We start from the raw sequence: 13,210 nt of genomic DNA on the forward strand, positions 1-13,210 counted from the left end.
GGCAAGCTTTGATGATAGACAAAAATTCTTTTGTTTGGATAGATGAACCCCTACGTCTATTCGGCAACTGCTTGTATATGACGTAACTATTTTGAATGAATAAAGCTTGCTCCGAGAATTTAAAAAAAAAAAAGCATTCCCAGGGGGCACCTTGTTGCTCGCAAGTGAGATAATTAACTTTTTACCATTATAACGGATGGTGCCTCCTCAAATAACAGCTTTAGATTTGGCGCTATACTTTTAACAGCAGAGAGAGAAACACGATACATATTTACCACTTGTGCTCGCGTAGCACGCCTACTCCGCTGTCCAGCTCGGATCTGAGTCAGCAGGCTCAGGTAAAATGGCCGCCCCTGCCTCTGGCTTCTCCCTCCCCCGTTACAAACACATGGGCTCCACAAGTCATATTCTTCATCAACCTCCAGCCATCACCACACAACGAGGAAGGGGAGGAGCTCGTGCAGCCCATGGGCAGCTAGCCAGTCAGGCACGAAATCGAAGCGATCCAATTCAAATCCCCTTCTTGGCTAGCTGGTCTCCGAAATCGTTTTCGCTGCAAAATCAAAAGGATTTATTTACTACGCCTTTGTAGATTTCCTGAGCTGAGTGCTTGACGACGAGGTCGGAGGCATGGTGGCGGAGTCGCTGGTGCACAAGGTGCTCTTCATGGCAACAACGTCGCCAAGGGCGGCGCCGAGGCGGCGGCCGCAGGCGACGGCAGGGTGGGCATACTGTCCTTCGAGGCGGCCAACGCCATGTCGCGCGCGGCGAACCTCTACCGCTCCCTCTCCGACGCGGAGGCGGCGTGCCTTCTCAGCTCCCACACCGTGCGCGTGCTCGTGCCCGGCGACGACGCGCGCTTCCTCGCGCTCGCCGAGAAGCTCGACGCGCTCAACCGCGTCGTGGCCGTGGCCTCGTGCCTCGGCCGTCGGTGTGCAGCCCCGGCACTCATGGGCTTTGACCACGTCTACGCCGACCTCCATGCTGGCTACTCCGACGCGGGCGCGTTCGCCTTCGCCTCCGACGCCGCGTCGCTCGTGCGCAGGCTCGACCGCCTCGCTGCCGCCACTGCCACGCTCTACGCCGAGCTCGAGGCGCTCACATGCGCCAGCTGCGCGCCAACTGGAACCGCGCCGTGGCCGCGCTCTCCTGGGTCGCCGACATGGCGCGCTGGATGGAGGACACCTGCTAGCGGGCGGTGGTCAGGGAGCAGAGCGCGTGAAGCTGCGCAGGCACAGCATGCAGAAAGCCAGCTCTTGAGCCATGACATCATGATGATGTCATATACGTTCTTTTTTCCTTTGCAAAATAAAAATAAATATATTAAAAATACAAGTATACGTATCTCTGTCTGCGGCTATCCTAAGCCGTCCATCCTTTAATCTATGGCAATGAGGGGAGGGGCATGACCGACTTTTCGCATGGGGCTGCTAACTCGAATCCGAGCTGGACAGCGGAGTTGGTGTGCCATGCGAGCACAAGTGGTAAATATATATCGTTTTTTTTTTCTCTGCTGTTAAAAGCGTACACCAAACCTAAAGCTGCTATTTGAGAATGCGCCGTGCTTTATAATGGTAAAAAGTTAGTTGTCCCCTCGCAAATGGAGCTAGAATGGTGGCTGAAATAGTGAAATGGTACCCGAAATAGAGAAACGAGTGGAGGAAGCGGGCAACGCCAATCTCCCGTGCATGCAGCGAACGGTTCGTCGTCATCATTCATCAGTTTCAATTCGAGGAAAAGAAAAAAAAAATTAATGGCAAACCAAGAGATTTGGAATGTGTCCGCCTAATCCCGATCTCATTCTCTCCATTGCAACTTGACGGCCTTATCATCCGGCGACAGCAACGACCCATCCCAGTTGGATCGATTGAATCCAGTTGAAGCTAAGCCTCCATTCACACGTTGATCTGAGGCCAGCCGAGCAGCGGGCCGCGGCGGCGACATGGCGCGGTCGAGCGCGGACGACATGGAGCTGAAGCGCGGGTGCGAGGCCGGGATCCTCGCCAAGGGGGACCGGGACAAGGTGGTGATGTGCATGCGCGTCGCCAAGAGCCGCGGCGGCGGCGGCGGCTGGGCCAAGGGCAAGCTCACCTCCCGCCACAATATGGCCAAGCCCCGCGTCCTCGCCGTCACCGGTCAGTATGCATCCCCCCTCCCCGCTTCTAATACATGCATGCACGTTCCGAACCATGATGATGATGACATGCTCATCCACTCGTGCGTGGCGCAGCCAAGGTCAAAGGGCACAAGACCAAGTCGTTCCTGCGGGTGCTCAAGTACTCCAATGGCGGCGTCCTTGAGGTGCGTGTGATCTTCCTCCAGCTGTCTCTTTTTTTGTTTGTTTGTTGTTCTTCCCCAGATTGATTGTTTCGCCAGAATGGAAAATTATTGTAAAGATGGATGATTGATCACATTCTGATTGCCCATGCATGTATCAGCCGGCAAAAGTGTACAAGATCAAGCATCTGCACAAGATAGAGGTCGCCCAAAACGATCCCAGCGGCTGTACCTTCGTCTTGGTATGCATGCCACTTCCCCGTTCTCCGATCCAGAATAAATACCAGAAGATCAATGGATCCAGAGAATTTGACGGTGGCCCAGATTTCAACTTTAGAGTTGTAAACAACTGGTTAAAATTAAATTGCATTTGGTTTCTAAGGGAAGCAGCGCACACACACATAGTAACTCCTTACTAAGTTGTTTACTATAACGTTATGGTAAATATCCTCATATGTTACTAGTAACCCAACTATCGTAAATATGTATTGATATTATCGTAAATTAGTATATAAAATTATTGTAAATAGAGGTGGCTACAGAATAACTTATTTTATAGCTGGCTACTGAATAATAGCCAGCTGCAGGGTAGTAATTATATATATATATATATATAATTACTACCCTGCAGCTGGCTATTATTCAGTAGCCAGCTATAAAATAAGTTATTATATATATTCCATTACATATATCCTTTCCTTGTCATGACAAATCGACTGTTGTGCTTTCTCGAAATTAACTGTTGTTCAGGGGTTTGACAACCTGAGAAGCCAGAGTGTCGCACCTCCACAATGGACCATGCGCAACAAAGAGGACAGGTGACCGACGCATCAGCATCACGATTCCTAGCCCATCCTACTCCTGCATGTGACCTCAGTTCAAGGTTGTACGCCCTGTTTATCTGTTGCAGGAACCGCCTGCTGATGTGCATCCTCAACGTGTGCAAAGAGCACTTGGGAAGCATCCCCAAAGTCGTCGGCATGGACGTCGTCGAGATGGCTATCTGGGCAAAGGTATCATGTCTCTTGCTTAATTAGGCGTTGCCGATACATGTCTTTCTTTTGGTTTACAATGACCAAGCTGGTTCTGAATGTGTGCAATGGTTCGTAGTCTATATTTGGTCACTATCTCACTGATAAGGTATCATATACTTCAATGACGGTAAAAGCTTGGCAAGGTGATTGCATAATAATCAATTATTCCCAAAGCAATATAATGGCAAAAATGTATCAAATATTATTCTCACATGATATTATGGTTGTCGCACTCACACTCTCTTTCTCCTGTGTGGAACACGAGTGATGATGGAAAACCATACACCATTGCTCAACCTATCTTCTGTGGTTATGCTCTGCCCGCAATTTTAATTATAGCTTAGATGAGATAACACTAATTCATTCCCACATGTGAAAATTAGTTAAGTTTTACTTCAATCCGTAGATTTGCAATTTGCCAAACGCCACCAAGGTCCTCCCCGTAGCTCCGCTATAGAATGCCATGGCACCCTCCACCACGCACCCTCGCGCGTCCGTGAGTGCCGGGTTACGGCACATCTTCCTGGCCGCCAGCACCCTCCCCTCCGACGCGAACAGTGTGGCGGCGATGGTGGAGTGGCACCTAAGTGGGACCGCGCGGTGGCGGTGGTGATTGTTCTGGGAGTGAGCGCGCCGTAGCCATGGTGGAGCAGGGAAAGGGAAACGTAGACGGTGGCGTCAGTCGTGTTTTGCGTGTGCCAGCGGAGCTTCAGCTGCCTGGGGCTGTCATTGTGGCCGCGGCTTGGGTTGCGGGGCCGCCAGTGACCTCGATATTGGAGGCAGCATTCCTGTAGTGCAATGCCATGGCGGCTGGAGCCCTTGCTGAGAGATGAATGGGCCTATCGCTTTGTTGCATAATGAGGTTGAGGATACGTTTTCTCTAAAAAAAAAGGAGATGAATGAGCCTTGCTGCATCATTGCTCACCAGCAATCGACACAGTTTTCTGCCTAGAAGGTGTTTGGTGAAATGCTTCATACAAAGAATTTTTGTATTGGGCCAGTCAAAGTCTGTCGTCCTTGTCATAGTGGCACTTTCAACTGTGGCGTGCAAAACATTACCAGCAGATTTGCAATTAGTCGTCCTTTTTCCTTGGCACATTTTCTGCAGCTGTAATGCATAAAGACATGTACTAGATTGTCCACTTGAGGTTAAAATTACTAGACTGTGATCTACATGTTTGAAGGACCGGAAACGGCGACCAGAGGGGGGGTGAATGGGAGCCTCAAATTTCTTTCGAAATCTTCAACCACTGTCCCAACATCAATCCCCAAAAAGCATTCACGAAAGACTTGATGACCACGACCCTAGAGAAGGGTGGATACTCCCTCAGAACACAGCGGGTCACCACAGAGCAAACGGAACAAAGATCGAAGCCCAAACGAGCAAACTCCCAAAAGAAAACAGCACTGCTCCTGCAAATATCGGACACGTCCGGTATTATATCGGACACGTCCGGTATTTTCGGACACGTCCGGTATTATCTCGGACACGTCCGGTATTTTCTGCAGCAAGCTGACCAAAAGAGAAAAATCCAAAACCCCGTCAAATGGTGTCCAAAAATCATGAAATTTTAACCATAGCTCTTTAGACACCAAGGGAAGGTCTCCACCAAATTTCAGCTCAAAACTCCAAAGTGAGAAATATCGGACACGTCCTAGATCATATCGGACACGTCCGGTATGAACGAGCAGTTTCTCGAGAAAAATCAAATCAAGCCATAACTTGATCAAATCAACTCCAAATGACTTGAAACTTTGCACAAGGGTTCACAAGCGAGTAGAAAGGCAACCTCTAAAGAATCATGGCCCGAAACAAACTCTAACTCCGTGAATCGAAGGAATTGAAGAATCCCCAAAAAAATAGGTCAAGAACTTAAATTGCTCGGATCTGCGATCTCGTGAGGAATTAGTGGATTTCCTTCAGTGGAAAGCTTCTACTCATGTCATTGATCGATCCAAGGCAACAAGAACGAACCAAAACCATCCCAAAACGAAGAAACGAGAGGGGAAACAAGAAGGGACAAAAGGAGCTCGTGAAGAACACCAAAATCACATCAAGAACACAACTAAATCATGAATCCCGGAGGACATACGGTGGTTACGGCCACTGATTCCTTGAAAACCAAGTCACAATTTGAGTTGTGGACCTCTCTCATACATGGAAGCAAACTAGATGAAGAAACCCTAAAGGAGAAAATGAAAACTGGAGGAGGTGAGGAAGATGGGGGCTCCCTCATCCTATTTAACAGGGCTATTACACATTCCCAGTTTTGCCCCTGGATACAAATGAGTCGAACCGCTAAGCCCAAGGGCGTTGTTGTCCAACCCGGTGTAATCTTGATCCGATGGCCACCGCGCCTTCTCACCGATAGCTTCGCCTCGACGCAAACTCCCCGATGCCGCCACGTGCCGTCCGTCCCTCCTCGGAACCTCCGCCCGGGTTTTGAGGCCCAAACCCGTAAACCGTCCATCCGATGGTTTTGAGGTCCAAACCATCAAACCGTCCGCGAGTAGCGTACTCCATACGCGTCCCCCGCCATCCGACGCGTGTCACCGCCGTCCTCGACCGGCCGGCCCGCCAAGTCCTCCTGAGCCTCGCTCGACTCACGCGTCCGCCGTCTTGACCCGGTCAACACCGTCACTCCATGTCTTCTTGCACTTGTCGATGTCCCAAGTGTCAGCCACCGCGGCTAGTCACCCGGCCTCTGGGTCCCTCGGTCCAAGCCTCATGTCCGTCCTTCACCGCTCCCGGTCTGTCGGCACGGCACGTCCTCCTTGACCTTCACCTCGCCGTCGACCACCGCATCCGAGCTCCACACCTGCACAACACAAGCCAAAAGACATGTCGCACACATAGCTTTCGCCATGGTAAGGTTAGTCACCACTCAACCCACTTCGTGGATCACATTGACAATCACTCATCACAAAATAAACACACAAGGGTACTTGTCAACCTTGTGTTCGCAATCTCCCCCTTGATGAGTGCATTGTCAACACCAATACACGAACAGCTTGAGCAAAAGAAAAAGAAGAAGAAGAGAAAAGAAAGAACTCACCCAAATGACCAAAAGCCAAAGAAAAGCCAAGAACCGGGTCATTTGAAAATGAGCAAAACTTGGTCCCCAAAGACATGGGCAACGGCTCGACGCAACCAAGTAAAACAAAGCTAGCCCTCAAGAAGAGGCAACGGGCTCAACACCACTAGCAAAGCTCGAAAAAACGAAAAACTGCTAGACCCTCTAGAAGAGGCAAAGGCTCAACACATCTAGCAAAACACCTCAAATGCAACTCCCCCTGAACAAGTGCAATCTCTCTCAAATGAATGCATATCTCTCAACTTTAGGTGAAATTGGAAGTTTGAAATTGGAAGTTTCTTCCCCTTGTGTCGTCCGACGGCCACCGCGCCTTCTCACCGGTAGCTTCGCCTCGACGCGAACTCCCCGATGCCGCCACGTGCCGTCCGTCCCTCCTCGGAACCTCCGCCCGGGTTTTGAGGCCCAAACCCGTAAACCGTCCATCCGATGGTTTTGAGGTCCAAACCATCAAACCGTCCGCGAGTAGCGTACTCCATACGCGTCCCCCGCCATCCGACGCGTGTCACCGCCGTCCTCGACCGGCCGGCCCGCCAAGTCCTCCTGAGCCTCGCTCGACTCACGCGTCCGCCGTCTTGACCCGGTCAACACCGTCACTCCATGTCTTCTTGCACTTGTCGATGTCCCAAGTGTCAGCCACCGCGGCTAGTCACCCGGCCTCTGGGTCCCTCGGTCCAAGCCTCATGTCCGTCCTTCACCGCTCCCGGTCTGTCGGCACGGCACGTCCTCCTTGACCTTCACCTCGCCGTCGACCACCGCATCCGAGCTCCACACCTGCACAACACAAGCCAAAAGACATGTCGCACACATAGCTTTCGCCATGGTAAGGTTAGTCACCACTCAACCCACTTCGTGGATCACATTGACAATCACTCATCACAAAATAAACACACAAGGGTACTTGTCAACCTTGTGTTCGCAATCTCCCCCTTGATGAGTGCATTGTCAACACCAATACACGAACAGCTTGAGCAAAAGAAAAAGAAGAAGAAGAGAAAAGAAAGAACTCACCCAAATGACCAAAAGCCAAAGAAAAGCCAAGAACCGGGTCATTTGAAAATGAGCAAAACTTGGTCCCCAAAGACATGGGCAACGGCTCAATGCAACCAAGTAAAACAAAGCTAGCCCTCAAGAAGAGGCAACGGGCTCAACACCACTAGCAAAGCTCGAAAAAACGAAAAACTGCTAGACCCTCTAGAAGAGGCAAAGGCTCAACACATCTAGCAAAACACCTCAAATGCAACTCCCCCTGAACAAGTGCAATCTCTCTCAAATGAATGCATATCTCTCAACTTTAGGTGAAATTGGAAGTTTGAAATTGGAAGTTTCTTCCCCTTGTGTCATTGTGAGTGTGGAAAACTTCTCCCCCTTGTTGACACATGCACTTATCAAGCTAGAGCCCAAAGATTGCATCTCCCCCTCAAATCATGCTATGAATGCAGAAATGCACGAATGCAGAAGCTTCAAGATTATAGTAAGTAGATTGAAAAGAGGCTCTAGTTGATGCTGTCATGTATATATAGCAACACATACAAGTGCTAGCAAATGCTCAAAGTGACCAAATGAGACGAAATATGGCATTTAAGCAATTTTGATCAAGTTTGAGCAATTTTAAAAGAGAGTTCACCACCAAAGGAGCACATAGCAAAAATAGACAGGAGATCGACCTTGTGCTACACATGTATGCAAAGTGAACTACCCCAAACAAAGTTCACACATCATGTCATGAGACAAACTTGTGGTTTGATCAAATTTTAGACACCAATTGAAATTTATCAGAGTTATGCAGCTTATTACCAAAGTTTGTCAGACAAGTGTGTGCGGGAGGTTATCTGTGCCATCAATACCTGACTTAGCGACCATGTCAAGCCTATGCCAAAGGCAATCAGAAGCTTAAGACAATGATCTCGGTATCCATTACAGAGCTCAAGTTCACCAATAAGTGCAATTTGGAGCTGTCTCGATACTCTAACATAGGATAGTACAGACCCATCCCGATCTTTTCAAATCACTTAGTTTGATTTTCAAGTTTTAGCACAAATTCAAGTTTCTCAAGCAAGTGTGTAACTCAAGGTATGAGCCGTAGCAACTAAGCATATATATGAAGCAAGAAAAAGATCTCGACACATTCTACACAAGCTAGTGCCACAAGTAGTGGTGAACACATTTCATGTTTCAACAAGTTTTAATCAAGTTCACAGTTTGGAAAACAAGCTTAGCTCATAACATGTATCAATTGATCAAAAGGAGCCTAAGCCAGAAGCACATCATAGTATATCCATAACATCCCCAACAAGAGCATAGTGTCAATCTAGCTACTATAAGGATGAAGCTCAGGATGCAATATGATACATGATGATATGATATGCAAGAATGATATAAAAACAAAAACAAAGGCTAAACTACAAAGAAAAGCAAAACTAGAATACAACAACCAAAGTTCCCCTCCTCTAAAAAGGGAAACAAACTCCAAGTTCCCCTCGCAAGCGAGCAAATTGGGCTTGGTCAAGAGGCTTTGTAAAGATGTCTGCAAGCTGGTTTTGGGTGGTTACATGGATGAGATCAATGTCGCCTTTTTCATAGTGGTCTCGGAGAAAGTGGAAACGGACTTCGATGTGTTTGGTTTTGGAGTGAAGCACTGGATTCTTGGCTACACTTATGGCACTGGTGCTGTCACAAAACAAAGGCACTCACCTAAACTCTAACCCAAAGTCTCTCAGAGTAGCTATCATCCAAAGCAACTGGGAACAACAAGCAGCAGTAGTAACATACTCAGCTTCTGTGGTGGATTGGGCGACGCTAGACTGCTTGCGAGAAGACCAAGACACAAGAGAAGATCCAAGAAACTGACAAGTCCCCGAAGTGGACTTCCTCTCAACACAACAACCAGCATAATCCGCATCAGAATACCCACAAAGAGAAAGAGAGGAGGAGGCTGAAAACCAAAGACCAAACTCAGGTGTGAAACAAAGGTACCTGAGGATCCGCTTGATGGCTTGACGATGAGACGTGCACGGCGAAGACTGAAAGCGCGCGCACAAGCAGACTGCGAACTGGATGTTCGGTCTCATCGCCATTAGGTACAGCAGGGACCCGATCATGCTTCGGTATTCCTTCTGGTCCACGGCTTCTCCCTCCTTATCCTCATCCAGGGCCGTCGTGGTTGACATGGGCGTCGAAAGAGGCTTGGCCTCACCCATATCAAATTTCTTGAGCACGTCCTTGGTGTACTTGCCTTGGTGCACGAACGTCCCCTCACGAGTTTGCTTGATTTGCAGCCCGAGGAAGAAAGTCAATTCACCCATCATGCTCATCTCAAATTCCCTGCTCATAGTATCTGAAAACTTGGCAACAAGAGCATGAGAAGAGCCACCAAAGATTATATCATCCATGTATATCTGAACCAAAAGGATATCTGTGCCTTGCTTGAGGAGGAACAAAGTCTTATCTACGGAACCCATCATAAAACCCTTATCAAGCAAGAAAGCTTTTAAACGCTCATACCAGGCTCTCGGGGCTTGTTTCAAACCATACAAGGCTTTGTGGAGTTTAAAAACATGGTTGGGGTACTTTGGATTTTCAAAGCCAGGGGGTTGCCTCACATAAACCTCTTCCTCTATGTACCCATTCAAGAAGGCACTCTTTACATCCATCTAATACAGCTTGAACCCTTTCAAAGCTGCAAATGCTAAAAGAATCCTAATGGCTTCTAGACGGGCAACAGGAGCAAAGGTTTCTTCATAGTCTATTCCCTCTTTTTGGCAAAAACCCTGAGCCACTAACCTCGCCTTGTTTCTCACCACCACCCCATCCTCACTCTGCTTGTTCTTGTAAACCCACTTTGTACCTATGGGGTGGCACTCTGGTGGAGGTGGAACTAAAACCCACACTTGGTTCCGCTCAAAGTTCTCTAACTCCTCGTGCATAGCATTAACCCAATCGGCATTAGATAGTGCGTGTCCAATATCTCGAGGCTCAAAAGAAGCTACGAAAGCAGAATGAGTGAAATAGGAAATATGATAAGACTTGGAACGCGTTACCCTTTCGTCAATGTCGCCGATCATGGTCTGAGGAGGATGGCGTCGCTGGATATGTCGAGGTGCACCCAAAGACGAAGTCGCCTCCCCCTCATCCACAGCTGGGGCCTCCTCAGTCGATTGAGGAAGTGGCTCGCACGGACCCCATGAAGTAGAGGTGGAGGGCTCGGGGCCATGAGCCGAAGTGGTCGAAGCTGGCTCGATCGGGGCAGCCGGTTGAGATGGCTTGGGATCATCCCAATCGACGTCATCGTCATCCTCAACGAAAATGCTATCACCCATCTCGTCATCACCTGCACATTCAAAGACCGAAATAGAAGAGGGCATGGTTTCGTCGAAGGTGACTTCACAAGTCTCCACGACACGGTTAGTCTCAAGATTAAGCACACGGTACGCATGTGAATGAGAAGCGTAACCGAGAAATATACCGTCCGAAGATCTAGATTCAAACTTGTCAAGATTACCTTGCTTAAGAATGAAGCACCTGCAACCGAAGACTCGAAAATGACTCACCTTGGGTGGACGCCCAAACCGCAACTCGTAGGATGTCTTCTTTAAGAAAGCACGAAGAAAAATGCGGTTTGAAACATGGCAGGCGGTGTTGATGGCTTCGGCCCAGTAACGCCTAGGAGTCCTATGCTCATCGAGCATCGTCCTGGCCATTTCAACCAAAGTCCGATTTTTGCGCTCAACAACACCATTCTGCTGAGGGACATAGGGCGAAGAAAACTGATGTTCAAGATCCAAGGAAGCACAGAAGGTGTCAAACTGAGAGTTTTTGAACTCAGTGCCATTGTCACTGCGGATAGCTCGTATGGCATTCTTTGGTAACTCAGTTTGCAACCTCAAGATCAAGTCACGAGCATGAGAAAACGCTTCGTCCTTGCCCTCCATGAAAAACACCCAAGAATAGCGAGAAAAAACATCCACGATCACAAGAACGTACCACTTCCCTCCCTCTGACCGAACCCAAGCCGGACCAATAGTGTCCATATGGAGTAGCTCACCGGGTCTCGTGGTCATGACCTGAGTCACTGGAGGATGGGAAGCAGCCACCATCTTTCCATGGCGATAGGGATGGCATACCAGATCCTTCTCAAACTTAAGTTTGGGCAATCCTCAGATCATGTCAAGAGAACTCAACCTCACTAGGAGATCGAAGCTCAAGTGACCAAGTCTCCTATGCCACTTCCACAAATCAGAAGAAGATCCGGCAACCAAACAGCGAGAAGAACCGAAAGACTGAGAGAAATCAGCTCTGAAAACTCGACCGAAAGGAATGATCTGACAAACTAGATGCCCCTGAGAATCGAGCACACGAGAAAGTCCAGTCTTAAAGCGTACCTCAAACCCATCTTGAAGGAGTTGCGAAACAGAGAGCAAATTGAAATGCAGGCTTGAAACCAAAGCAACGTCCTTCAAGATAAAAGACTCATTGACCCGAATGGTCCCACGAGACAGCACCTTACCTTTGCTATTGTCCCCAAATGTGATGTACTCCTTGTATTGCATGGGGTCGAGGCTGGAGAACCATTTGGAACTTCCAGTCATGTGGCACGAACAGCCGGAATCAACAAGCCACGTGTTCTCCAGGCCTCCGCTCTGCATCAATAGAAAGATAGGGGGTGAGCAAATGGCACAACACTGGGGTTAGTGAAATGAGGGGAATACCAGTGTTGAGTCATTTGCCCTGGAAAAGTGTTAGGAAAAACACCATACATGCCATGTCCCATTGGAGAGAAGCGATCACCATGTGGGGGAAAACGTGGTCCGCTAGGAGTGTGGGACTGAAAGCCACCATCGCGAGGTCCAGAGTCATATAGATCATGACTTGGGCCACGCCGGGCACGACCACCACATGGTCTCACCACCTGAGGCCTAGCACCTTGAGGCATTGCACCTCTAGGCCTAACACTATGCCTCTGAACAGGCGGTACATGTACGCCATGGGGAGGACGGTACATGTTCCGGTTGTTCAACTCGTACTCACGCCGCTCATCTCTCTTCCTCCTAAAGCAAAACTCAGCCAAATGACCATCTCTATGGCAATAGTCACAGTGGTACCTCACCTCTCTCTTGGATGGTGGTTGACTCACTCTCTTGTGGATGTGGTTCACTCTCTGAGGCTTTTTGGCTTTAGGAAGGGGTGCACTAGAGATGTTGGGTAGAGTATCGAGTGAGTTCCGAAAGTGGTTCGGTTTGGGAACCCAAACTTGCTTGGATGGTGGAGCTTTTGGTGGTTCTTCAAACACACCATCTTTGATCATAGGCTTGGTAGACTCTGGTGGAGGGATCTTGATCAATTTGGGAGTGTTGGTGGGTTTCTCACTTGGGTTCAAACCACTATGTTCACCAACCTTGCCATAGACATGCTCACCCTTCCCACCTATAGCAAAGCCTACTCCTGATGAGTCAGTTCCCCGCCTGAACTGGCTCACCATCATGCCCAACTGAGGCTCACTGCACGACACCTAGCTCAAGATGGACCGAAGTTGTGTGTTTTCTTCCTCGGTTCCCATCTTGTCGTGCCTGCAGGACTCAAGCTCCAACACCAAAGCTTCACATCGAACATATGTAGTGGTGGTGCTATCTGAGTTGGCCTTCTCAAACTCAGCAAGTTTGGCAACCTTCTCTGCCAACTCAGATTGCAAGCCTGAGTAGGACTTGCATGCACCGAGCAACCCAGAACGAGACTTCAGCTCATCACATTCATCAAGTAAAACAGCATACTTGGATTGCAAGTCAGAGAGGTTAGACATGTGTATAGCGC

General features: G+C 48.9%; 1 protein-coding gene across 8 annotated transcripts in view; it reads left to right on the forward strand.

Annotated features, from left to right (window-relative positions):
* Positions 1-1,666: 1,666 nt before the first annotated feature.
* The window catches only part of LOC136486705 (exocyst complex component SEC3A-like), a 36,414-nt gene continuing 24,870 nt past the window's right edge, over positions 1,667-13,210 (forward strand). For 7 of the 8 annotated variants that reach the window (XR_010766928.1, XR_010766926.1, XR_010766927.1 and 4 more), the window contains exons 1-5: positions 1,751-2,135; positions 2,231-2,301; positions 2,439-2,519; positions 3,028-3,095; positions 3,188-3,290. Coding sequence is in view for 5 of the 8 variants with exons in the window: in XM_066483666.1 (XP_066339763.1) it covers positions 1,943-2,135; positions 2,231-2,301; positions 2,439-2,519; positions 3,028-3,095; positions 3,188-3,290 (516 nt within the window). In the remaining 3 variants the exon portion in view is untranslated. Of the gene's footprint in view, positions 1,701-1,750; positions 2,136-2,230; positions 2,302-2,438; positions 2,520-3,027; positions 3,096-3,187; positions 3,291-13,210 lie in introns of those variants that run through there. The other variant, XM_066483663.1, reaches the window with a different exon arrangement.

This window comes from Miscanthus floridulus, chromosome 10 (genome assembly GCF_019320115.1).
Source record: "Miscanthus floridulus cultivar M001 chromosome 10, ASM1932011v1, whole genome shotgun sequence".
In the NCBI taxonomy this organism is placed as follows: Eukaryota; Viridiplantae; Streptophyta; class Magnoliopsida; order Poales; family Poaceae; genus Miscanthus; species Miscanthus floridulus.